The 18,875-nt window shown below is 48.3% G+C and overlaps 1 protein-coding gene across 2 annotated transcripts in view; it reads right to left on the bottom strand.

Moving 5' to 3' along the window:
* Positions 1–15,674: 15,674 nt before the first annotated feature.
* PITPNB (phosphatidylinositol transfer protein beta) overlaps positions 15,675–18,875 on the bottom strand; it is a 65,370-nt gene continuing 62,169 nt past the window's right edge. The window contains exons 11-12 of one of the 2 annotated variants that reach the window (XM_036276454.1): positions 17,291–17,378; positions 15,675–16,115 (exon numbers count right to left, since the gene is read on the bottom strand). In XM_036276454.1, coding sequence (XP_036132347.1) covers positions 17,331–17,378 — 48 coding nt within the window. In that variant the 3' untranslated portion in view covers positions 15,675–16,115; positions 17,291–17,330. The remainder of the gene's footprint in view (positions 16,116–17,290; positions 17,379–18,875) is intronic. The other variant, XM_036276453.1, reaches the window with a different exon arrangement.

Raw genomic sequence — 18,875 nt, 5'->3', positions numbered from 1 at the left:
TGTGGCCGCTATACGCTGACTCTGAGCTTCTCGTACTTAATATTTCTAAATCCGTACAACGCTTCCAGGACGAGGATACTTCCCCCCGTGGTACAATGAAAGAAAGTGGAAACTCAGATGGTAGAGTTCCCAAAGCTGGAGGTTAACTGGGAGGGGCGGTGGATATTCTGTGCCTGGCTGTGGGAAGCACTTTAAACCCATTATTTCCAAGAGTCCTCTCAGCACCTATGACACAAGGACCTTTATTACCCCCATTGTACAGGTGAGAAAAGTCAGGCTCAGACAGAGCATGTGAACCATCCAAGGTCGCAGAGCCAGGAAGCTGCAGAGCTGGGATCTGGATCCACGTGGCCTGGGCCCCAAGTCCAGGTGTTTGTGCAGTATCAGATGTGCAGCCACATCTCCGTCCTGCTGGGCTGACACAGGGCTCGCCAGCCCCCCTCCTGTGCACAGGCGTGGGTGAGGGCTTCCTCCGCGTACCTGCTGCTTGGCTTTCTCTGCAGCGTTGGCAGATCTAGGGGCTGAGCATCCCCTAGCTGCAGACCTGCGTGTTCTCTGAACAGAGACAACCTGAAAGGGTAGGGACAATCAAGCATCTACTATGTGTGAGGCCCTGAGCTGAAAATTTGAATATGCTATCTTTCCAAATTACCTGCACCCGTGTACGCGTCAAAAACCACCTCACCAGGTTTTGCACCCTCTGCTCACTGGCTGTGGGCTCCGAGGCATGTGAGTCACCGCAGAAACCTCAGTTTCCCCAGCCATAAAATGGATATGAAATCAGTGTCCTTTCTATAGGGTTGTGGTGAGAATGAAACGGAAAAATTCTTGGCAACAGTGCCTGGCTCCGGGTGAGCACGCCATAAACGGTAGTGATTCTTCTCCTTTTCCCTTATCACCATGTTTCACCAAATCTAAGACATCATTAGTTGTAAGCCACATTCCAATTTTAGAAATATTCAAATGTGAGAGAAAAATAAAGGACTTCTTAGACTTGATGGAATGTGGCATAATTCCTGCTCTCCATATCGGGGCAAAGAAAAAATTCTCCTACTTTTCCCCTATGTTCCCTGCTTCCTGCCCTGGGACAGGGTCCTCGCCAGGTCACCTTGGTGTCAGGTTCAGGCAGATCTTATTGTTAATGCCACACTGCAAAAGGAGACACAGCCCTTTTCAAGCCATGGATTAACTTATTTTACTGCTGTGTAAAAAAAAAAAAAAAAAAGGCAGAAATATGGGGCCCCCACCCACCGAGCACAGTCCTCCCAGCTCTGCCAAGATGATTCAGACCAAATTATCCCAATTGTCTCAACCTGTGTGGACTCCTAGTTGGGCGCTCCTTCCCCCAAACCTGCACGACTGGATCCTTGAGCGCAGCAGAGGCGAGAGATCCCCTCTGTCTGAAATGGAATGTGGATTTCCAGGCCCTTCCACCATTTCTCATAAACCCGGTTTCCACTGCCCTCTCCCTTCCGCCCACCCTCCTCTGCACGCGTGCCTGGCTGTCGATGGTATTTCGTGAAAGTTCTGCATGGAACAGACCTCTCCCTTTGGACGTCCCTGTTCCTCCACCCTGGCCTTGCCCTACAGTTGTCGACTTGCCTGGACAAGGGGGACTGTTGAATTTGAAGCCTCTCAAGAGGAACTAACTTGGATTGACATCTGGATCCCACTCAGCAGAGTTCATGGCACAGAGAAGCTCTTCGAGACAAGTGGGTTGAATAAAAAGAAGAAAATAACAGGAACCAAAGAAAAACTTTGGTCATGGAAGACAAAAAGGGGCCTCGGAGAAAGGGGTTGCTTACAGCTGAATCAGACTCCCATAGCAAGACGAAGCAGAGGGAACAACAAAAACAACAGACACAACAGCAAGGACAAGCAGACATGACGATGTTTCATGCAAATTAAGGGATCAACAGAATCTCACAGGGAGAGGGGGAATGCACTAGGGGGCAGATTTTCATATTCAGGATTCAGTGAAGGATCTTTATTTGGCCAAGAAAGCACTCTATGTATATTGGCTTTATGAACACAGAAGTCCCAGGAATTGAAGATCCACTGAGGAGCACACTGCAGTTCATGAACCCAGGCTTCGGTTGTGCCACTAATCGAACCTGCATTACTTATTTTTGATTGGCAGGTGCACAGAATGAATTGGTCCCTTCCAGGACACTCATCTGTGAGTGGCTCAATATCATTATAAGTCCAGACAGATCCTCACCCCCTGTCTGTACCCCTCCCTGATGCTGTAGACATGGACCATCACATATTTAACATAATTTCATCTTTCCAGGACATCTGCCACCTGTGTACATGGGAACAACAAATAGCACTGTCTTGGGTAGGTGGTTTTTAAATGAACATTAGTGATATCATCCTCTGTGGCTCATTTGCAAATTCCTTTCTCCGTCAGTATTAATTTTCAAGATTCATCCTTGCTAAGAAGTACAAAGGTAGCTCGCTCCTGATAACTACTACAGTACTGTATTATATTATGACAATATTCCATTTTATGAACATCCCTTATTTAATTTGTCCATTTCCCCACAGATGAACATGTAAGTTATTTCTAACCCTGCCCTACTAGACACCTTGCTTTCCTTCTAAAAAAATGAGGTGCCACAGAAGACTTCCAAGTTTCACAAGCTAGCTGTCCGAAATGCAGGCCTCACCCCCAGGAAGTTCACTGTCCAGTTGGAAAGACATGATTTGTACATGCAGAAATGTTATTACACAGCTGAATTGGGTGCCAAATATGTGTCTTAATTCCTATCTCTGTTGTTGGCCTCTAAGCCCACCTCCCCCTAAGAGTACCTGGCACTCCCAGGCCAGTGAGCAAGGCCGGTGAGTGGTCTGACAGAGATGGGAGGGGGAGCCGAGTGCAGCTCTGCTGATCCCATCAGGGGGCCTGCCTGATCCATCCACAGCAGCCCAGGCTGGGCAGCTTCCTGCCCCGGACCAGCAGGACGCACCTCACGTCACACCGCGGGAATCCTCTCACCGTTATTTATGTTGGCTGCAAAATCCAGGAAATCGCCACTGAATATATAGCCCAATGTCTCGGGACTCGATGCTGTAAGCATGAATCTCATTCCCCAGTATTCCCCTGGGATCCAGACCGCAGGGCCCGCCCGCTGGTGGATCCAAGTTTATTGTTACAAGGAAAAAGAAAGAAACCAGAGCCACGTCGTGGAAGCTCAGAGTGAGATCGAGGGCCGGGTGGAAACATCGCCATATGCTTAACTGTGCTCCGATTACACAGGATGCTCCAGAATCGCCGCTCTGGGGTGCAGGGACGCTAGTGGCCATTATTACATTTGGACAGCCCTGTTCAGTTACGTTGTGATCTTTGCAACTACTGTGTGGTTCACTGAGAGTGGCCGGCCTTTCTAACATGGGAGAAACGTCAGTGTTACTCATTTGCAAATGCTCACTGAGCTCCTCGTACAGACCATGCCTGGTTCCAGCCCCTGAGAATAAAATGGGCTCCCGTGGAACTTACCGTCCAGCCAAGAGAGACGAGCAACACACATGTGCGCGCGCACACACACAATGCAGGGGAGATGAGTGCTGTGAATGATGAAGAGCTAGGACAGATGGGAGGAGGAACTATTTTATATAAAGTAGCTGGGAAGGGCCCCATGAACAGGGGACATTTGAGCATCTGGGTGAGGCAAGGGAGGGATCTGTGAGAGGCTCTGGTGGAAGAGTTCCGGGCAGCAGGAGCAGCCAGTGCAAAGGCCCTGAGGTGACGTGCCTGGTGTGTTGGAGAAGCTGCTGGCAGGAGGCCAGGACAGTGGGAGTGGGGTGAGGGAGAAGAGAGTTGGGAAACGGTAGGGACAGAGGGGGGCGGTCACAGTAAGGGATCTGTATGTCACTCTGAGTTACATGGGAGGGCTTTAAGCAGAAGAGGAATGTGATCTGTTTGATACATAAAAGAATCCTTCTGGCTCCTCTACGGGAGGGGAAAGGGACACTTAGGAAGGTTTTGAGCAAGAATTCAGGGAGAAAGAGCCTTGGCCAGGCTAGTTCAGGGTCACTGTGATGGATATGGTAAGAAGGGTCGAATTCTGGACATAGTTTGAAGGTAGAGCAGAGAGGATCCAATGTGGGGCATGAAGGGCACACTTGACCCAGTCAGGGGGCAAGGGGAGTTCAGCTAGGTGTCCTGTCCTTTGTGGCCCAGGCTCTCTGCAGCGAAGCTCAGTTTATCCACTCGGACAGCCCTGCTGACTGCCACTGCACCCAGTGGGTTCAAGCCAACAGATTCGATTCCTTGTTAAGGTGACCTCTGGGTTCCGTTCTGCAGCTGCAAACCCCACTCCTTGCATCGGCTCCCTTTTGCAATAAGATGATCACAAGCAAGGTGCGGGACCAGGGTCCTGGGTCAACCAGTTTTCAGCCAGATAAAACCCACCCAAACAGCCCTGGCCGGTTTGGCTCAGCGGTTGGAGCGTCGACCTGCGGTCCAGAGAGACCCGGGTTCGGTTCCCGCTAAGGGCACGTACCTCGGTTGCAGTTTGTCCCCGGCCCTGGTTGGTCGTGCGGGTGGCAGCCACTCGATGTGTCCCTTTCACATCGATGTTTCTCTCTCTCTCTCTCTTCCTCTCTCTCCCTCCCGCTCTATCTGAACAAAAAATGGAAAAATGTCCTCGGGTGAGGATAAAAAAAAAAAAAAAGAAAAAGAAAAAAACCCACCCAAATAATCCTCTATGTTTGGGCCCACGTTAAAGCCATAATCTAGAAGATAGGAGTCTTTCCATCTCTATGGTATAGATAAGGAAACTAAACTCTGAGTTGGTGAGAAGTGCTACCCAAGACACTGGGGCTACTGGGAATGGAGCTGGGGTTATGCTCCGGCGGGGAAACGGGCATCACCTGCCCACACTGAGGAGTGAAGGGTGGCGGTTCGGGGACCTCCCCGGGCCAGGCGCTGATTCCCATTCCTTCCCCTTTCCTGAGCCTGTTTTCTGGGCTCCCTGGCCCCCACCTCCCAGCCCAGAGACTTCCCATTTGAGTCTGTCTTCACGCACAGCTGGGGAGCTGCAAACTTTATTTGGGGAGCTGCAAACTTGAAACATTTGAAAGCACTAAGCGACGTCGGGCTTTGATAATCAGGTACCGGGCACCCAGCCCCTTGTTCCTTCTGACGTGACGATTCAGGAAGAAAGAGCAACCCTGCCTTGGAACGTTCGCAGTCTCGGTCCGTTCCGTTTTAGACTCTCTCAGATCTAATTCCTTATTTGTTCCATCTTAGAGCTTTCAAGGTTTTCATTCCCTTAAAAAACATCCTAGATCTCATTCCTGCCCTACTAGAATTTCCTTGATCTAATTTCTAACGGAGTCCACCCCAGAACTTTGGAAAAGTATGTGGGAAACAGGTCTGGGTCCCTTTCCCTCCCATGAATAATCACTTGTGTCTAATTATTCCTTCAGTCGGTCTGTTTTCAGTGCCGACTGTAGGCCAGGCCCAGAGCTGGGAACGAAGGCAAGCGTGACCTGGCCGAGCCCTTCCCCTGAGGATCTCAGGCTCCGAAAGCAAACAGTCTACATAAGCAGATGATGACGGTGCTATGTGCTAAATTCATGCGAACTGTTCAGTGTGTCCACTGTGTGCCAGGCACGTGAGTGAGAGAATCCGGGCCTGAGGGCACTTGAAGCTTCCTGCTGTGCTTCCCAAGTTCAAGTGCTCATCAGAATCACCCACGAAAATGGATCAACACACAGAACTCTAGGCCTGGGTCCTTGGAGGTTCTCATTCCGGGGTCTGGGGTAGGGCCCAGTCCGATGTCCCCATCTGCCCAGGTCGGAGCGGGTTTCCTAGGACACAGGACTGAAACCGGGCAGTCCCGAGCAAACTGGGGTTTCTGGTGGGTCTCCATTTTACTGTGTCCCCTAGGTGATTCAAAGGCAGGTGGTCCACATGGTTGCTTGCGTGTGGAGAGGAGGCCCTGACTGCCAGGCTTCCCTGGGTAGGCGGAGAAACGTGGCCAGGTGTGAAGTCCAGAGGTGAAGGAGGTGGGAGCTGCAGGGGCCAGGTCGGCCAGGGTGAGTGATCCCGGCAAGGGACAGGCAAGGCTCCTGGGTGTGAAAGCTTCATGGGGTCTAAGCCCCTGAATCTGCTGACCTAGATCCCCTTCCGGACATGCCCAGCGTGGGGGGCTAGTGTGTGAAGAAGCAAAAAGGAAGAGAGATTGCTGAGCTCCACTGGGTGGAGGTGGCCTCGCTCATGAATATTGCCGGGCCACCCTTCCCGGCAGCCCCCAGCCGAGCACAGCTGAGCTACGGCTTCCGTGAGCTGCAGGGTATTTGGAATAAAGGCTCAACCTTGGAGAAGTATTAATGAAAATGTCACAGGCACTAAAGTCAAAGCAGATGCGAAGCCGGCTACACAGGCCGACATAGTTGATAAGAACCAGCCCAGGAGAGAACAAAACCTCTTGAGATTGGGTCAAGGGCAGACAAAAAAAAAAAAAAAAATGGCATCCGGGGTCCCCCACGGCAAGCGGAGGAACTCGGTCGCTCCTGTGGAACAAGCTGACACTTTTGTGCCGCTGCGTTATATACTGACATCCCAACAGGGCCGCGTTTGGAGGCCTCCACATCAGCAAATAAATATTACGTCTCCATCTTCAACTAAGCAGAGCTGTGGCGCATTCCTATTACTTCATGTGGATTAACCATCTGGAAGTTGAATCAAGCCACAGAGTAAAGAATGGGATCCAATCTCGCATTCACCAAAATAAGCCGTACTAGTCTCAATTTATGGCAGATGGTTATGCAGTCTCAGCGGGCCAAAAAATCTCTCTGCAAAAGAATAAAGTTTATGCCAATTACTGTAATAGGAACCAGCACAACAACTGTGCGGGGTTGACTAAGATCGCAGATATCGCCGTACAGCCCATAAACTGCGGGGGGCCGGGAACGATGGGGACCCAGTTAATTCATTAAGTTAACGCGAGAGAAATGAGGAGCAGAGATAGTCATAAAACAGAAATATTTCCTCACGAAGGATGGGAGGGGATGGAGGTGGCGTGGCTCTTGCGGGGCCGCGGCCTTGGCTGGGCTGCGGGCAGGGTCAGGGGAATGGTCAGCCGTGGGTTTAACGGAGACTGGCGGCCGGATGCTCGGTGGGAAAGGTGCAGGGGGAGGGGTTAGGTTTGGGGCTTCTCTGCTCCGTTCATTGGAGACAGATCAGTGGAGCGGGGACGACTCCTGGGCAGGCAGTGGGCAGGCCCGGAGCCTGCAGTGGCCAGTGGCCCTCCTCGTGGCTGGCCTAGTCGGAAGGTCAGGGGCTGCGTCTTTGAGGACAAAGGCCCTGGGCTGAGATCAAAGGTTGAACGGGAGGGAAAAGGCTCCAGGCCTGGAGGACCCTGTGGGCTTCGGTCTCAGAGAGCCTGGAACGAGGCGAGTGGGCTGCGGCAGGGAGGTGTGGAGGTGGCATGGAGGAGCTGGCCAACCCAGGACGCAGACCGCTCGGGCGCAGCAAGGGTTGGCTCTGTCCCGACAGCGAAGACGGAAAGGCCTGACCCATCTTCCTTTGGGGAAAAGCCTTTGGCTGCAGGAAGCTCTGCCTCTTTTCAGCTGAGGGCAGCTTCTGGACCTATGTGCACCCCCGTTTCCTCAAAGAGAGGGGAGTGTGATAACCCCCAGCTTCCCAGACAGGGCCAGAGCTGGAGCTGAGCTGCGGCAGAGGCGGCTTGGGTGGCGGGTGGGGGGACTGGCACCCTCCTCCTAGGAGTCATCCTGCCGGGCCCTCCCGGCCAGCACCTCTTCAGAGACTGGCGCCCCCGCAGCCTGCCCACCCCGCCCCATCCCTCTGTGCCCTGCTGGGCTGGGGTTGGGGAAGCAGCTGTTCGGGGTACGCCAGACTAGAACACAAGGTTGTCCGCCTCCTATACAACGTCCGTGCAGCCGTTTTGGTTTTAAACCGAAGCTGCTGCCTTAACGACTGCTGATATTTGGGTTAAAAATAGGTGGCCAACCGCCCCGGTTTGCCCAGGACTGTCCTGGTCCTAGCATCCGAAGCCTCCGAGTGAACCCCTCCACCCTGAGCGAACTCCACCTAGCTGATCAGGATAACCAAGGGGCAAATCCAGGGCCGGAGAGATTTTTCACGCATTATTTATACATTTCTTGTCTCGTGGCCGCTTTCCGTGTTGGTATAATTACCTCGAGTCTCCACAGGCAGGACACAGAGGCTCAGAGGGGCCCAGACTCACTAGCTGGCCGTTGCTCAGTAAGTGGACGTGGCGGGCTGGGAATGCAGGCATCGGATGCCGAAGCCCCACGTTCCACGTGGCCTCTCGGAGGGGCCGCAGGGCAGCAGTCATGGTGGCTGAGCCCACCTTCTTGGGCGAGCTGACAAGGAAGGGAATGAAGTTCTCTGCAAGCAACAGTGCTCCTACTGTTTCTCTCCTGGCCAGACAACCCTTCCCTGCTCACACAAAGGCCTGAGCAAACACGGGGGCCACCATCTCATCCTGGTGGCCCAGAGCCAGGGCTGGGCCAGGCCGTCCCATGTCACCAACGGAGGTGCCCCCACCCCACAGGCTCCTGGGTGCCACGCACAGCTCAAACAGCTTGGGGATGCAGAGGACCGAGGAGGGGGTGAATTCCAGGGCAAGCGGGAGAACCCCCTGCTTGAGGCCTGGCGCTTGCGTGTGTGGGGAGCCCGACAGCCGGAATGCTGACCTCAGTCACACAAGTGGAAAATCTGAGCTTGTCGGGTTGGAAGGGGCCGGGAGGAATCCTGAATCCCACCCCCAGCCCCCACCCCAGACGGCTTTCTGGCACAGGCCTAGGAAGAAGAGTGAGCTCATGGCCCACCAGATGCTGAAAGGAAAAATCTTATCCCCAGTGATAGAAGGCCCTGCTGGGCATTCGTGTATGGGGAACTGTTCTCAAGGCTTGTGCGTTACAAAATTATTTTTAACTAAGATCCTCTGGTACAGTGAGACACTGAAGACAATTCTGAAGGGGGAGGGGTGACTCCCACAATCCCGCCATGCTAGCAAAACAACCTCGGCGGCTCCCCTCCAGATGTTCACGGGCCCGGAGATTTCCTGCAGCTGAGCAGGGACTGCAGTCCTGATTTCTCACCTCGATGTTGCAGACGTTGTTTGTTTCCACCCTCGCTTCGGAATGATCGCTGCATCTTTCCCCCGAGTACTTGGAGGCGACTTACAGAGACCCTCGAGTCTCACAGCACCATCACAAAAACCAAGTAGGAGGCACAGGATGGGGTGCTGGGTGGGGAGGGGCGAGGGAGTCATGTCAGGAAACTCCACCTAAAGAGGCCCCTCGGTGGGACAGAAAATGAACATGGGTGTTTCCTGACACTAAGACCGAGGGGAATTCAGCTCTGTCTAGGAAGAAATGTTTTCTTGGCTCTGAGCTGTGAGAAGACTCAGTCGTGGAAGTTGGCCCCTAAATGGTGTTTAAGAACATAGGGTGCCCGCAATAGGATTTTTATCTTCGTGGCTGCTCCTTACACGAAGCCTTAGTAAATGCCACAGGCATGGAACTTTGCGGATCTGAGGCCGGGAGGCTGGATGAGCAGTGGGGGTGCCCGACTCTGCAGCAGCCCCCAAGGTTGTAACCCTGGCTCCACCGCTTCCAGTAACATGACCTAGCGAAACCGCGTTGATCTGCGCCTCAGTTTCCTCATCTGTAGAGGATCTACCTCAATGAGTGCTTGTGAAGATTAGAGGAGGCCCTTTATTTATGTCTCGTGCCTAGAACAGTGCCTGGCATGGTGCTATAAAGCGTTGGCTTTTTGCATGGAAGAATCTAAAAGTAGAGACGGGCAAACTATGGCCCTTGGATCAAATCCAGCCCACCACCTGTTTGTGTAAATAAAGTTTTATTGGAACACAACCACACCCATTTGTTTATATAATGTCTACAGCTGCTTTGAAGCTACAAAGGCAGCGCTGAGTATTTGCAACAGAGACTGTGTGTCCCACAAAGTCCAAAATATTTACTATATGGCCCTTGACAGTTTGCCAACCCTGGTCTAAGTGAAGCCTGTGTGATGTCTCTGCAGGGCTGTCTGGGCCTGATCCTGCGCCTCACTCGGGAGACTCTCTTGCTCGGCACAGCGGCTCTCTGGGAATGACATTTCTGGAGTGATGGCTCAGAGCACCACGGAGGGAAGCACTCCCAGCACCTCTCTGCAGGCTCAGGCGTTCGGGGCTTCCGGGGCCATGGGAAAGTGGAGGCAGCTCTGAGGGAACATGCCATCAGTATTCCCGGCTGCAGGGAGCCAGCGTGCAACGGGATGCCCAGAGGCGAAGCTATTGTTCAGCACATACATTAATAAACACCGTAAGCCACTCCTCCGTTCCACTTCATGAACCTCCCTCGGTCTGGAGTGCAAGGCAATTCTGCTCTGGACTGATTAGCAAGTTGTGTCAGAATATATAAGGGATCAACAAGGCCGAGGCATGTCATAGAGGTTTACTGCTTCCCGGAATTCAAGGAGTAAACAGATTCGACCCAAGGTCAAGTGTCACTGACTCAGGGATACTCTGGGCCGATTTTCTAGGCAAAGGCCTGGCCTTACTGTGCCCCATCAGGAGCCGCAAAGCCAAGCTCAGGCTAACATGTTAGCAATGGTATCTAGAAAGCCAAATTTCAATCACGGGAAATGTAGAGGATGAGAGTTTGCTCAAAGAGAGAGTATAGTTAAATAGCCAAAGAAGGTATTTTCTGAACAACAGACATATAGTGAAGCAAAAGATGTCAACTGAGAAGAATCTAGCTAGCCAGCATTGTTTGATCTTATTTCATACAGCAGCAGCTTGTTAGCCCATCACCGCTCTCTACCCTTCACCTTCCGGTTAGTGTTGGGTGGGAGTCGATGGCAAACTGTAGCAACTCTATTCCTACACTTAAGAGTCCTTTCCAAAGACAACATCCAGGTCACAGGCAGCAGAGAGGTCATCTCAGTCCCTTTCACTTACACCTGACCCTCTGACAGCCAAGATACGGACAAGCATCATTGGCCCCACTTTACGGACAGCGGAATGTCATAGGTTTCGGCTGCACTGGTCTTTTAAGGGCCTCAGGGAGCCGTGCCGGTGTTCGAGCAGGGCACCGTACAGTCAGGGTTGTTCTAGAAAGTCACCCCTGGAAGACCCTGGTTGTTATCCATGTTCTGGTGCAGGGCTTGGCAAACTACGGCCTCACTAGCCCACTCCGGCCCACTCCCTGTTTGTGTAAATAAAGTTGTATCAGAACAGGCTTACGGAGTGTCCGCGGCTCTTTCTGCATTACAAGGGCAGAGTTGTGATAGACCAGACGTCCTGTAAAGCCTAAGATATTTACTATCTATCCTTTTATAGAAAGTTTGTGGACCCCTGCCCTAGACGAGAGGACAGCTCATCAGAGCATGGCTTGGACCCGGACATACAAGAGGAACAGGATTTCACAGGCACTTGGGAGCACTTTCAAGACTCAGTGAGCAATTTCCAGATCAGGCAGCACCGCCCGAACTACAATCAACTGATGGGAGAAGACAGTACATTTGGGAGGAGGAAAGATGGAGAGTTTGGTTTCAGACTCCTTTGGGTCAGTCTACCGAAGCCCTGGTTTAGCATCTGCAAATGCAGACCTGGAGCTCCCTCCTCTGTTCTTTCATCATACTCTGTACTGTTGGCTACCAGAATTACTACCCCTGTTGCAGCTAGCTGTCAGGCTTTCGTTCTGAGGGCAGAAATTAGATCTCAATGATTCTTTTGGTTATACTTTCCTCTCCTCTAACCCCAGACTCAAAGGGGCCCTGCACAAGATAAGCAGGTGTCTGTTGTGGGCAAAAGGAGCAGTTTCAGAGTCAAAGTTTCCTTCAGGGAAGGTGACTTCCCTGCCCACGGTTTCCAGGCTAACTTGGGATGCAAAATATACCTATAAAAGATGACATCTGTCAACCAGGGCAGCCTGGTCTGTAAGAGCCAAATGAGGGGTGTGGACTGCTACGGAGGTGACACCAGGTGAAGGGAGGCGGCGTGAAAAGGGCACTTGGCTTTGAAGAATGGGTAGAAATCTGATTACTTGAAGAGAAAGTGGCTTCTCAATTATCTTCCAGGAAGAGAGTGGGAATTCTCAGTTTTCTTTGCCTGTCCTTTGAGAAGAGGGCACACAGAACCCAAGCCGCTGCTTAGCTAGAGGGCATACCGTCTGCAACTGGTGGGCAACTTATGTTTAGATGCCTTGCAACGTGGCCCTTTCAAAAGGAAAAAAAGCGCCCTGGCCGGTTTGGCTCAGCAGTTGGAGCGTCTGCCTACGGTCCAGAGAGACCCGGGTTCGGTTCCCGCTAAGGGCATGTGCCTCGGTTGCAGTTTGTCCCCGGCCCTGGTTGGTCGTGCGGGTGGCAGCCACTTGATGTGTCTCTTTCACATCGATGTTTCCCTCTCTCTTCCTCTCTCTCCCTCCCACTCTATGTGTACAAAAAATGGAAAAATGTCCTCGGATGAGGATAAAAAATTAAAAAAAAAGGAAAAAAAGCAATGAACGTCAAAGCGTCAAGTGTTCCAAACTGCTTTTGGGAGACAGCTTCAGAATATCTGCAATTTCTACTTATCCTAATCCAATCCAGTTGAAGAAATGGTTTTGAAGGGATCTGCTGTTGCTTAATATTTCCAAGTCAGAAAACCACCCCATGACACTGGCAGCAGCTGCTCCGAGGTCGTGGGACGATCTTTAACTTGTCCCCAGCACTACCTCTCTCTCATCATGTGAAGTCCCAAACTCTAAAACTGCCAGTGAGGGTAACTGAAAACACTAGATCTGCATCCATTGAACTCCATGTCGTAACAGTGGCATTCAACAACATCAAGTCTGAAGGACTAAGACGAGTCAGAAGGGTCTCCTTCCAAATGGTTAAGAACAGGGAATTTCATACTGACCCCTTGTCAGCTCAGCTGCTGGGAGATGGACAAATCAACTGTTAATAAATGTCTCTTACCTCCTCAGAGAGATTTGAGGAGAAGGTTTAGCTGCAAAACTTAATAGCTTAGCAAGCTGAAGAGGGGAAAGGTGAGCTTTCTAAAAGTCAAGTGTTAGATCCAAAGTGATTTTAGATCAACTAGGAGGCAGTTTGGTAAATGAATGGACTAGGAAGTGAGAAATCACACTGCAGAGGGCATACCATCTGCTAGAGGATATGATGTCTCAACTGACCCTGAGCACTCCACCACTGGGCATTATGGCCTCCACTGACAGCCAAGGAGCCAGGACGCAGTGAGGGGCCAGGAGAGGTGTGCTGACCCTAGGCTTATTGTTTCTGCCACCCTGGGCTCTTCAGATCCCAGCTGCCTTTGGCCTGGACTTTTGCTCTCTCATCTGTTCAATGTGAATTATATCAAACATCTCTCTCACCAGCTCTGTACTGTTGAGTCACACGGAACTGTAATTCATTCATTCACACGTCTGTCTCCCATACTGAACTGTGCACTGCCTGTCTTCATCTCGGTCCCTCCAGTGAGACGCGAGTGCCGGCGGTCAGGGCTCAGACTGCGGAACGCACAGACTGCAGTGTGAAGGCGAACAGGCTGAAACACAACTGGGAAAATTACCTCGGAAAATGAACCAAAGAACACCCCAGAAATATAACATTATACATTAAATACATCCACATAGCTAGCCATCTCTCCGAAGGTTTAGCAACTCTAGAATGTAAGCTGGAACCACGAGAAAATCATAGCTGCATGTCCAAAAAAAGGCAGGCCTTCCAAAAGCCCTAAAAGAGGAAAGGTAAAACAAAGCAACATCCTTACTGAGTGCTTTTAAAAATACTATGGCTTTTCCGTATTTTTCCCCTTTAAAAATAATTTTTAAAAAGCCCTGAGACTAATAATAAATAATCCTTCTTTAATTTACTGCTTAGCTTTTAAAGACAGACAATTATCTAAGAAGCCAAATCTAACAACTTAATGTGGCATAGGCATGCGTTTCAAGAACAAGAATTTGAAATTAAAAAAACAAGCCAACCCACCAACCCTTCTCCGTCCCTGCCCGAACGGCCGCGCTGCAAACCGGAGCCCTGGAGGAGGGGCAGCGCGGCCTGCAGTGCTGACGCAGACGTGCCTTCAGGAAACCACCGCTCAAGCACACAAGTGGCATTTTGTGATCAAATTTATTTTTTGTTTAAATTTCATTTACTTTGTTTTACTGTAATTTACACAAGAGACTGCCAAGTAAACTAGATATTTTACATTCACCACATATTCCCTCAAATCTCCACAGTTGTTAGAAAAACATTAAAATCCATGCGCTGGGCTCTTATTTCCATGTGCACCCCAGCTCCCAATGATGCTACAGATGCCAGCGAGAGTTAAGTTCATTAAGAGGAGAGGACTAGACTCTTTATTTCACAAAATCGGCAATAATCTTCCTCGCATTAAACACTTTGCAGACAATGATTATGCGTTGACAAAACCTATCTTACAACAGTGCTCAGAGAGTAAACATCAGTCTTGATCCTGAGTACACAGAGGACATATGCAATGTGGGGCTTGTAGCGGAGGATAACAGGTGTCGCAATGCAGAAGACATCCTTGTCTGAGTCACTACCATCACTTCGGTGGGCACACAAGGACATGTGGGAAAGAGAAGTGAGGGAGTGCAGGGGGGCAGAACTATCAGCAAATCAGATTACTGATATGATGTGACTACAGGGACTTGCATGTGGTAGGAGGGACAGGAGGTTAAAGAAGACAGTTTGTAACCTGAAGGCTTCAACAATATCATTCTATTCAAGCTTCCAGGACTGACAGGAGGAACACTGGATTTGGACAAAGAAGCTGATAAAATTCATACCTAGCTGTCGTTCCTTTCTTTAAAACAAAAAGGTGGCAGCAGCTTCTAACCAGCATTTCGGTGATGCTTGTTCGGGGTATGTCCCAATGACAGCCTACTTGAGAGCACAGCCAAACGAGTGGAGGTGCACTGGCCCCTCAGCAGGGCCTCCTGACCGTGAGCAGGCGAACTTCATGCTGCCTCTTAAATTCTTCCTATTTCAAAGTCAGTATCTTTGCCTTAAAGTGTGTTTCAACATGAAAAGAGCAAAACCTCATCACTATCTATAGTCTATCATGTAAGCGATGAAGAATCCAGATCATTTGCATAGTTTCCAAGCGGTAACTTCAGAATACAGTCTTTTCCAAAACAAGGCTCCATGGAAGCACAGCACTTCCAACTTTTCTAAACAGCCTACACTGCTATTAATTTCTTCATCAACTTCTTTGTTTACCTAACAGGAGCCTGAAAATCATATAGTGTTTATCACACATCACAAACCATCATCTCTGTTTTTTTGCTACATTTGATGTAGAAAAATACTTGAAATTTAAAATACAAAAATCCAATAAAAACCAGATTTCTCTTTTAAAAGGATTTGTCCCTCAGGGCAAACAAGTAAAAACTGGCCTATAACTTTACTTCTTACTAATAGATATTGTCCAATTTGGCTGTAAGATAATGACCATCCAGAAATAAATTGTTATATATACATTCAGAGTTTACATTCCAGATTCATTGGAATACAATAGATTTTGAAGTTTTTCTATGGGAGTCTGTTGCTTATGAGACTAAAATAAAAATATTTAAGAGACTGATTTAAAAGAAGAGTAATAAAAGGCTATACACACACACACACACACAACGTATGTATATATATATATTGGTCCACAATTTGACATTTATGAAACATACCAGCTAGTATTACATTGCAGTCAATTTGTCCAGTAATGGTATTACTCTGATTATTAAAATCTGTCCCAGGTATATATATATATTGAAAATATTTTCTTTTGCATTCTTGCGGAAGATAGGTACAGTACTTTGGAGAAATTGTACTAATCCCTTCAGTATGTTTATATGTACATATATACACAAGTGTGTGTATTTTGATCTGTAGCTCTACATGCGTTTTATATACAGCTACAGACATACACACACAAACATATATATACACGTGGCTGGGAACCTGTGCGTGTGAGTACATAATCACAAGCACACGCCTGGGAAACGTCAACACTGCAGGATATCAGTCAGATTCTTCTTCACTCATCACTGGCTGCACTTGTTCCCCTCACCTGACCTTGATTACGTAACTGCAAGGAAAGTGAAAGAAATACAATGTGTTAAAATTCAGAAAGATGCAAAAAATGTTATAAACAATACCTTGTTGCACACATTCTCCTGAAAAAAACCCTCAATGTATTAAAATTTTTGAGAGGAAATGGACCCCAACTACTGCATTTAAAATTTTTAACCTCTTGAAGATTTATCTGACTAATAGCGTAACATTTTGTTTCATCACAGAGAAAATAAATTAGAAGCAAATATAAATCACAGAAACTTAGAAGAACTTAAAACAATAACTTGAATTGTTTTTAAAATGGAACACTGAATTTAAAGAAAGGGCTTTGAGGGATCCTGGAACACATGGTTCTATTTGGTACAACTACTCTTCACTATGGAACACGCCAGGTCTCCCATGTCCTCTAATTAAAGAGCAGGTATCACATGCAAGGGGGTGGCAAAGAACCATAGTGGACTGAGTGGAGTGTTCTGTCTGGAACTTTTCCTCAATAACCACAGTAGCTCAATTTTAACAAATGACAACAATGTATTTTTAATTTCTGCGTACCCACACTGGTTTCGATATGTGGGGTAGATGTTGAGGCTCTCTTATCCCTTTCTAGGAAAATCTCTAATTTGAGCAAATAAATTTGTGTTAGAGGAGTAAGACCACAAAAATGTTTTACGTTGTAAATGAAAACCAACGTGTATTTACACATATTAAAGCTAACTGTAAAGATAACTGAAGAGTCAACGTAACAGAAGACTCTCTGGTGTTCAGAAAAAAATTTAACTAAAATGAATTAAGGTTGGCCCTAATGGTATGAGATAAAAGATCTTGACATTAAATGCTTTTAGATATTTCCTTACAAACCACAAAAGGTCCCACTGAGAAATAGGTCAATAATCTGGCTATTGATGAAAAATCAACTGCCTTCTAGGACGATGCCACATGATGGATAAAGGCGCTTGGCAGCTGGTTTCGAACCCAGTAACACTAAGTAGTTCGGGATTACTAAATCCAACCTGATCCATTTTTACAGAACAGTAGCTCAAGTGTTCACTGTCAATTTCTAAAATACAATGTCTTAAATTCTAAAAATTAAACCACATTTAACACTTAGTCTCTCCTCAGCAAGTTAACTACCCATTACCAAAAAGGTATTGGTTTTTAAATATCCTTTTTACCCAGGTCTTCACTTACACAGTTTGATATTGTCTTTGACCCTACACAGGGGACTCATCTAGACATCAGCAGCCGACGTGCCTCGGACGGAACCCTTCTTACGCATCTAAACGTAAAATAAAATCATGAGCTGCTGAAATCAGACTCTATATTGGGTTAGTAAGCAAGCAGGGGAAAAAGATATAGAAGAGATTGTGAAGTGACCACTGCCTATCTATAACCATTTCCACACACAGAATGAAGTTCTGAGGCCCCTTTAGTAATCTTGGTCTAAAGAAAATCTTGCAAAAGGATTTCCTGACACAGCATAAAAACCGTATCTACTCTTGAATCTGGGAAACAAAAGCCTGCAGACCGATGAAGTGAATTGTCAGACAGCCAAGGGTGAATGCTCTGCTCACCAAGACGAGGTGAGGGAATGCCGAGGGTCTGGCTCACGTTTCTATAGTCCTCAGGCCAGACAGGAAGCCATTAGGAATGGCCACTTCTGCTGCTTCTGAGACCAGGGTCCCTCAGAGGAGAACTTTATGTGAAGATTATTGAGAAGAAGACAGTGGAAAGAACTAGCAGCACAGGAACAATGTATGAGAAACAATGAAGGACAGACACAGGTATGCACCAGAAAGAACAGGCATTCATAACAATAGCCTACAGAAAAAAACTCAATGAAAAAATTAAGAAAAATAATGAACAGAAAAGGACCAAATGCAATAAACACATTTTTAAAACTCAACCCTTCTCCCCCATCTCCCACAGAGGTGCCAGTTGAGAACAAACGCAAGAGGTTTACCCAAACTATTCTCTCAGTTGCTGAGCCTAAACCCACGATTTCTTCGTAGGGCTCCGGCAGTGGCATTCCTCTCGTGCCTAACCTCTCGAGATGCAACTCCTTCTCTCCAGGGCCAAAAGCCATTTGTAAGAAATCCAATTCTTAAAATATTTGCCAATTAAGAAAAGAATTACAATGTATCAAATTCTATCATCAGGTGTCAGGAAAACAGGCCCTAAGTAAAGGAGAAATTCCTCCGTGGTGAGGAGCACTTGAAATGTTTGAGCCTCTTCACCAGGCAGGTGCCTTCTAGGAAGGCGGCTGGCCTACAGGTATGATGCTGCCCAGACTCTGAAGATGTTCATGAACCAACTGTTAGGACTCAGAGCGGCCGCGACATGATGTGAAATAGAGCATTCCTCGATGATCCAGGACATAATAACTGAAATGGGACTTTACGTTAAGATGATCAGCACTTAATGCTGAAATATGCCTTAAAATATTGTTAAAATATGTAATAAACTGTAATGTTCCCCCAACCCTGAATGAATGATAGATTCCTACCAACTTCTTGGGGAGATTAGGTTGAGTCATGTGGTTATAATGATGGTATCTTCTAATAACTTGGGCTTCTGTGAAACTATTTGCCTATCTTACACCTTCTTTTTAAGTGTAATTGCTGACTCACTTCTTTGCAGGGAGAAGTAGCTGAGACTGTGGGCCCACTACTCTAGATGCGAGCCAGAGTCTCCACCTCCCTGCTAGGGCTCTCACCATGGTGACACTGAGGCTGTTTTGTGTTCCGGCATCAGAAGACTAAGACCTTGTGAGGGA

This window comes from Molossus molossus, unplaced genomic scaffold (genome assembly GCF_014108415.1).
Source record: "Molossus molossus isolate mMolMol1 unplaced genomic scaffold, mMolMol1.p scaffold_m16_p_22, whole genome shotgun sequence".
NCBI classification, from domain to species: domain Eukaryota; kingdom Metazoa; phylum Chordata; class Mammalia; order Chiroptera; family Molossidae; genus Molossus; species Molossus molossus.
This window is presented reverse-complemented; position numbering and strand designations above follow the sequence as displayed.